Raw genomic sequence first — 7,505 nt, 5'->3', positions numbered from 1 at the left:
AGGCGCAGTGTGGAAAATACTCAGGTGCGGAGGTGCGCGCGCAAAGCGGGCTGGTGGCTGAGAGCGCGGTTGTCGTTTTCGGTCAGGGGGGAGTCTCAGACTCTGAGCTCCAGATACGGGCGAATCGCTGGGGACTCAAACGGGAGAAGTGGGAGTGTCTGGCATCAGTTGGAAGGCAGCTTTCTCTCCGAGGTTTGCAGCGGTTCCTGGGGTTCTGAGAAGCAGAGCCTCTGGGAACGGGACTGAGGGCACCATAACCGCTCCCTCCGCCCGCCCTGTTGAGCCCGCCCCGCCCAAGCCCTGCGCAGAGCCATTTGCCGGATCGCCTCAGGCAAAGGCTAGATTAGCACCTCCCCAGAGGACAGAAGTTTTCCGCGGCAGACACAGCTGATTCACACAGCCAGTCGGCCTGGTGGTCAAATCCCTCTAGTATTAACTACAACAATCAAGGCTCAACTAGAACAAGACTGCGCACAAAGACCACTAGGGGGTGCACCAAGAAAGCATAAAAAATGCGGAGACAAAAAAACATGACAGAAATGGAGGATATAGAGCTAAAAAACGCAATTTTGAGGGCTTGCAATAAACTTTTGGAGAGCCTCACGAAAACTAATGAGACCCTCGATGCTATGATAAAGAAACAACTAGAAATTAAGCATACACGGTCGGAAATAAAGAATATTACACCCAATAGCAGACCAGAGGAGCGCAAGAATCAAGTCAAAGATTTGAAATGCGAAGAAGCAAAAAACACCCAACCGGAAAAGCAAAATGAAAAAAGAATCCGAAAATACGAAGATAGTGTAAGGAGCCTCTGGGACAGCTTCAAGTGCACCAATATCAGAATTATAGGGGTGCCAGAAGATGAGAGACAGCAAGATATTGAAAACCTATTTGAAGAAATAATGGCAGAAAACTTCCCCCACCTGGTGAAAGAAATGGACTTACAGGTCCAAGAAGCGCAGAGAACCCCAAACAAAAGGAATCCAAAGAGGACCACACCAAGACACATCATAATTAAAATGCCAAGAGCAAAAGACAAAGAGAGAATCTTAAAAGCAGCAAGAGAAAGAGACTCAATTACCTACAAGGGAATACCCATACGACTGTCAGCTGATTTCTCAACAGAAACTTTGCAGGCCAGAAGGGAGTGGCAAGAAATATTCAAAGTGATGAATAGCAAGAACCTACAACCAAGATTACTTTATCCAGCAAAGCTATCATTCAGAATTGAAGGTCAGATAAAGAGCTTCACAGATAAGGAAAAGCTAAAGGAGTTCATCACCACTAAACCAGTATTATACGAAATGCTGAAAGGTATCCTTTAAGAGGAGGAAGAAGAAAAAGGTAAAGATACAAATTGTGAACAACAAACATGCATCTATCAACAAGTGAATCTAAGAATCAAGTGAATAAATAATCTGATGTACAGAATGAACTGGTGATTATAATGAATCAGGGACATAGAAAGGGAATGGACTGACTATTCTTGGGGGGGAAAGGGGAGTGGGAGATGCGGGAAGAGACTGGACAAAAATCGTGCACCTATGGATGAGGAGAGTGGGGGCGGGGGTGAGGGCAGAGGGTGGGGTGAGGTGGGAACCGGGTGGAGGGGAGCTATGGGTGGAAAAAAGAGAAACAACTGTAATAATCTGAACAATAAAGATTTAATTAAAAAAAAAAGAGTTTCGTATTAGCACTTACTTGGAAGAATAAGATTATGGACACTTACAGGTCATAGAACACCCTGACAGAAAGCAAGTCATTTGCGTGTGGACACATCTATAAGAGAGGCAGAACAGTGGACCACGTGTTTAAGTGACTTACCTGAGTGAGTCATGGCTACTTTGGAGTAAAACTAAAACTCTTAAAATCCCATCTCTTTTCTAACACTGCTCAGAACATGCTTCCACCTCTTTTTCTAACAGGAGCCTTCTCCCACCTCCTGAAGTCAATTGAGATTCAAATTTGTAGCTACTTTCACTTTTTTATTTATAGCACTGCAAATTTCTAAGACTATATTCATGTAACTGTATTTGTGAGCTCCATCTCTTTCCCTAGATGATTGATTTATTAGATCTTTACAGTTATGAATCACCTGTTTTGTTCACTGTTGTATTTTAACCAGCACAGGGCCTAACACTGTGCTCAGCAAATGTTCATGGTATGTGTGAATTACATCATATGGCATTCTCACCAGGCATTCATATTCTCTCTCTCTCTCTCTCTCTCTCTCTCTCTCTCTCTCTCTTTTAATTGTAGTAACATTGGTTTATAACATTATATAAGTATCAGGGATTCAACATCTGTATATACTACAGCATGCTCACCATGAAAGGTTTAGTTTCCCTCTGTCACCATACAATTGATCCCATTTACTATTTCCCCCTCACCCCCTTTTCATCTGATAACCACCAATCTGCAGTTTGTGTCCATGAGTTTTGTTTCATTTGTTTGTTTTAATATTCCACACATGAATGAAATTATACAGTATTTGTCTTTCTCCATCTGACTTATTTCATTTGCATAATACCCTCAAGTTATATGGGGTGTGTGTGTGTGTTATATTTCACAAGATTATAATATAAGGCTTGAGATGTGACCTGGGGAAGGATGACCAGCTGAAAAGACAGACTACTCTCCTGCCAACATTAAAAAGAAAAAAGAAAGCCAGAGGAAAAATCATAGAACCCACCAAATATTTCCACTTCCTGGCAAATTGGCAAGGGTCAGTCAATGAGCAAGAATTTCAGGAAGTACAACATAGGAAAACATGCAACTGATATGAAGTGTGAGGAAGACCCTGGAAATATGGGAGCTATGCTGGCTGGGCAGCTTTCCAAGGAGGAAGCTAAGGGGAGCCTAGGAAGGTGGAGTATAAAGATTGAGCCTGTCCTGAGAGACCACTTCGTTACCACTGATGACAATGTATTCTTTCTCTCCATTCATCCATTTGTTCCTCCTGCTACAAGACCAGCCCACCCAACACTGTCTTGTCACAGAGGCACACATTGCCACTGGTTCCAGTCACAGGGCATAAGGACACTCTGGATTTTTGGACTCAGTCTTTGCATGCTGTGGTTGGCTTTATCCACGTGGGAATACATGGGGAAGCCAAGTTTATCCAGAGCCTGGATCTGGGCACAGATGACATGAAAGATGAGACGGTGTCCTCGGTACTCAGGCACAGTGCCTGCCATCCGCAGCTCTCCTGTCTGGTCCATCAGGGTCCAGGACACAGGGGTCCCCTCGGGCCCCAGGATACAGAAGGAAGGGAAGGTCTGGATACAGCGCTCGATGAATCTCTGGCTCCTCTCGTTGCCGCCGAAATGCCAGAATTTATTCACCAGGACAGCATGTGTGACATCCAGGGATGAGAGTTTAAACATCTCTTGGTTGCTATTGGGAACAAGGGAAAAGAACAGCCCAAATATCATACATATTGTGAAGTATTATATCTGTTTCCACGCAGATAGTGTCAAGAGGCAATTAGGCATACATTTAAGGGTTTGTGCTTTGCAGCCACACTGCCTAGGTTCATCAACTGACTACTTGTGTGATTTGGGGCTGATTATTTAATCCCTCATTTCCTTTATTTTGTCATCTAATAACTAGGGATGATAATGACACCTCCCTCCTAGAATCATCGTGAGGCTTACATGAGCCCATGGATATCAACGAACCAGTACCTGACAGAGAGTGAGCACCCCACAGAGATTAGCTGCAATTGTTTTATTTGGCCCTGGCCATCACCCTCCAAACTAGGTAGGGTAGGTGTTCTTATTCTCATTTTACCTAGAAGTAAAATGTTTTCAAGAAATTAAACAAGTGCCCCAATGTACATGTTAATGAGCTGTAGGTAAAATAAGAGATGAGAATCATGGACTCTTAGAATGTTGGTGGGGAAGCTCAAGTCCAGAGAGGGGCAGTGATGTGGAGTGCAGGCAGCCCCTGAGGTACAGAACACTGAAGTCTGAAGGCTTCTGCTATGGTATTAGGGGCTTCAGCAAGTGTCTTGGAAAGAACCCACAATGTAGAACTAGAAGATGGAGACTCAAGGCCCAGTTACGCTTGACCTTCCATGTGACCTGAACAAGTGATTTTTTTCATCTGAGACTGGTTTCTGGCAGGAGATGGATAATATCTCCTACCTTGTCTATCTCATGGGATGGACAAGAAAATCAAATGAGTTGATAGATTTGGCAGTATCTTTCAGGTGGAATGTGCAATGCCATGTAAATAAAGCTTTTCTAAGCATATTAACACAGAGAGGGCCAAGGGTTTGGGTGTCTCCAGATCAAATCTCTGCCATCACTTTTTAATTCTCTTCAGTGTTCAGTAAAGCACCAATGGGAAAAAATGTATAATTGGTCGAAGTTCTCTTTATTGGAAATCTTTTGTTCTGTGAAGCAAATTCGCTAAACACGTATTTGTTAAGCGCCTACTACATAGCAGACACTGTTATAGCTATTAAGGCTCCATCATTAAACAAGACAGAAGGTGTCTGCAGTTACAATATTGTTGGGAAGAATTCAAACATCAAATAAGTATGTAAGTTAACTAAGTTAGCTAATTACAAATAATCATCAGTGCTATGAAAAATAAAAAACTGAGTCATGTGTGGAAAATAACTGGGAAGTGACTTCAGGTGGATGGTGTAACCAGGACTCTATGGTAAGGTGACATTTGAGAAGTCCCGAATAACAAAAGAAGTCATGAGAGTAAAAAAAGGGTGGGGTGGAGGGAAAGACACTTTAGGGCCTAAAGTTTAGGCAGAGGGAAAACCTGATTGAAAGGGCCTGATTTTGCAATGATCAACAGCGGGAGGAAGACCAGTGTTGCTGGGGGAGTAAGCAAGGAAGATGAGGTCTAAAAGGTAAATGGATGCTGGCTCTTGTAGGATCATGAAGGAGTTCAGAATTATTTCAAGGTGAGACAGGAATACTAGAGTCTTTTAAGAGGAGAGAGACATGTTCTAATTTTTGTTTTTTAAAAGATTAGTTTGAGTGCTTTGCAGAAAATGGATTATAGGGAGTCTTAGCAAAAACTGGAAAAGAAGTTGGGAGGTATAATGTGCTGAATGGTATGTCCACTCAAACGTATTTCCACCTGGAACCTGAAAACATGACCTTATTTCAAAAAGGGTGTTTGCAGATGTAAATAAATTAAAGGTTTCAATATGAAATCATCCTGGACCTTAAATCCAATGACAATCCTTATAATAAACAGAAGAGAAGACACACACAGAGAGGAGAAGGCCATGCGAGCACAACACCAGAGACTTGAGTGAGGCAGCCACAAGCCAAAGAATGCTTAGAGCCACCAGAAGCTGGAAGAGGCAAGGAAAGACTGTCTCCTAGAGGCTTTGAAGAGAACAATGGCTTGCCAACACATTGACTTCAGAGAATAAATTTCTGTGGTTCCAAGCCACCCCAGTTTGAGGCCATTTTTCACAGCAGTTGGAAAACAAATGCACGGCTCCTGAGAGAGATGAGCAGTGCAGAGTGGCTGCTGTCAGACTTACATGGAATCATGTGTGCCCGCACTTGGAGATAACTTCTTTGCATTCAGCAGGGAAGGAACCAATTTCTTTGCTGTCTGAAGGATCATATAGAGGAAGCATTGTGTTCGCTTGACCTGACTCAGTTTAACAGCTACAAGATTTTCTATCACCTCATCCAGGTTGGATTGTGAACCTAGATGAAGAAAAGAGGAATAATATGAGGTATCACTCTTCCTTTCTCTGTTGTCTAGGGGCTGGAAAGTTTGTGGTTTAGAGTCCTCAAAACCCATGTTCAATCATGACATGGCCTCTATAGGATTGAGGCTAAATCACTCATTTTTTAAATTAAAAATTGGGACTACACAGTACAGTCATGACTACCAAAGTTGATGAGGTATAATTGTGATAACCAAAATGTATCAAACAAGCCTATGCACTGCATGCCATCAGTTGTTGCTGCAATGGTTTTGAGAAGGTTGTATTTTCCTCACTACCCTGATTTTTCCTCCTGATATGACTCTGAGCTTAACCATGAAACTTGCTTTAGCCAGTGCAATGATAGTAAATGTAATTTAACAAGAAGCTTGAAAAGGGATGGTGCACTGAGTCTTGCCCTCTCTTTATTTTTTATTTTCTTTTTCTTGCCTTCTCTTTCTGCTTTTGAAAACTCTGTGACTTCTATATGTTGCCCAATCCATTTCCGCCAGCACAAGCAAAGCCAGCGATCGCCAGGCCTGGGGCGGTGTCTAACTAGTTCTACCAGCTCATAGACAAACCCCTGTGGGTAGCAGCCACATGGATGAATCTAGGGGGAGCTAGCCAAAGAATCACCCAGGTGAGTCCCATCTAAATTGCTGCCTCATGCCTGACTGGCATGACTCAGTGGTTGAACCTATAACCAGGAGGTCACAGTTCTATTCCTGGTCTGGGTATATGCTAAGGTTGCAGGCTCTATCCCTAGTGGAGGTGTGCAAGAGTCAGACAATCAATGATTCTCATTCAACACATTCTCTCTCATCATTGATATTTCTGTTTCTCTCTTCCTCTCCTTTCCTCTCTGAAATAAATAAAAATATATTTTAAAATATAAATTGCTACCACACCAAATTGTGAGCTAATAAATTATTGCTGTTTTAAGTCACTGTTTCGGGATGGTTTGAAAACCAAATGATAAAACCAGACATAGAGGGTGCCAAGCACTTCTCATTCAATATCGGATTTAATCATTCAAAGGCTCTATATTTTAAATACTATCATAATCCTCACTTTTACCCAGGAGGAAACTGATCCACAGACAGGTTGTTACTTGCTCTAGATTACATCCTCCTATATAATAGAGGTAATATGCAAATTAACCCTCACACCCTCACAAGATGGCTGCCTATGACCAGGCCTGCAGGGGGGTTAGTGAGGGACGACCAAATGACTGAATAACAGGCTGTGTGGGGCGACCAGGCCAGTGGGGGGAGGGGCATGAGGGGCGACCAGACTAGAGGCGGGTATCAAATCGAGACTTCCTGGTTCATAGGTCAATGCTCAATCACTGAGCCAAGCCAGCTGGGCGATAATACATATTTAAAGAAAGACTGAGTATGCAATTACTGTTAGTAGTGTTAATAGTAGCAGCAACACTAATATTTATATGAAAACTTTGTGGTAAAGTACATCCTAATATAAAAAAAGTCAGGGGCCATTACGACCCAAACAACTGGACGGATGACCGAACAGCAGGCTGCATGGGGCGACCAGGCCAGCAGGGGGGGCAGTTGGGGGTGACCAGACTGGTGGGGGGGAAGTTGGGGGCAACCAGGCCAGCGGTGGGGAGCAGTTAGAAGCAACCAGGCCAGCAGGGAGGAGGCAATTGGGGGCAACCTGGCTGGCAGCAGGGGGCAGTTAGGGGCAATCAGGCTGGCATGCAGAGGCAGTGAGGGGTGATCAGGCTGGCACACAGAGGCAGTGAGGGGCGATCAGGCTGGTGGGGGGATGCAGTTGGGGGTGACCA

General features: G+C 43.6%; 1 protein-coding gene across 5 annotated transcripts in view; it reads right to left on the bottom strand.

Moving 5' to 3' along the window:
• Positions 1-2,508: 2,508 nt before the first annotated feature.
• Positions 2,509-7,505, bottom strand: part of LOC102246796 (glycine N-acyltransferase) — a 19,683-nt gene continuing 14,686 nt past the window's right edge. For all 5 annotated transcript variants that reach the window (XM_005878610.2, XM_014549720.1, XM_005878613.2 and 2 more), the window contains 2 exons: positions 5,525-5,696; positions 2,509-3,399 (listed from right to left, as the gene is read on the bottom strand). In XM_005878610.2, the coding sequence (XP_005878672.1) occupies positions 2,997-3,399; positions 5,525-5,696 (575 nt within the window). In that variant the 3' untranslated portion in view covers positions 2,509-2,996. The remainder of the gene's footprint in view (positions 3,400-5,524; positions 5,697-7,505) is intronic.

The sequence above is a fragment of the Myotis brandtii genome, unplaced genomic scaffold (genome assembly GCF_000412655.1).
Source record: "Myotis brandtii unplaced genomic scaffold, ASM41265v1 scaffold5679, whole genome shotgun sequence".
Taxonomy (NCBI): Eukaryota; Metazoa; Chordata; class Mammalia; order Chiroptera; family Vespertilionidae; genus Myotis; species Myotis brandtii.
Note: the sequence above shows the minus strand (reverse complement) of the source record. Positions and strands in the feature narration are given on the sequence as shown.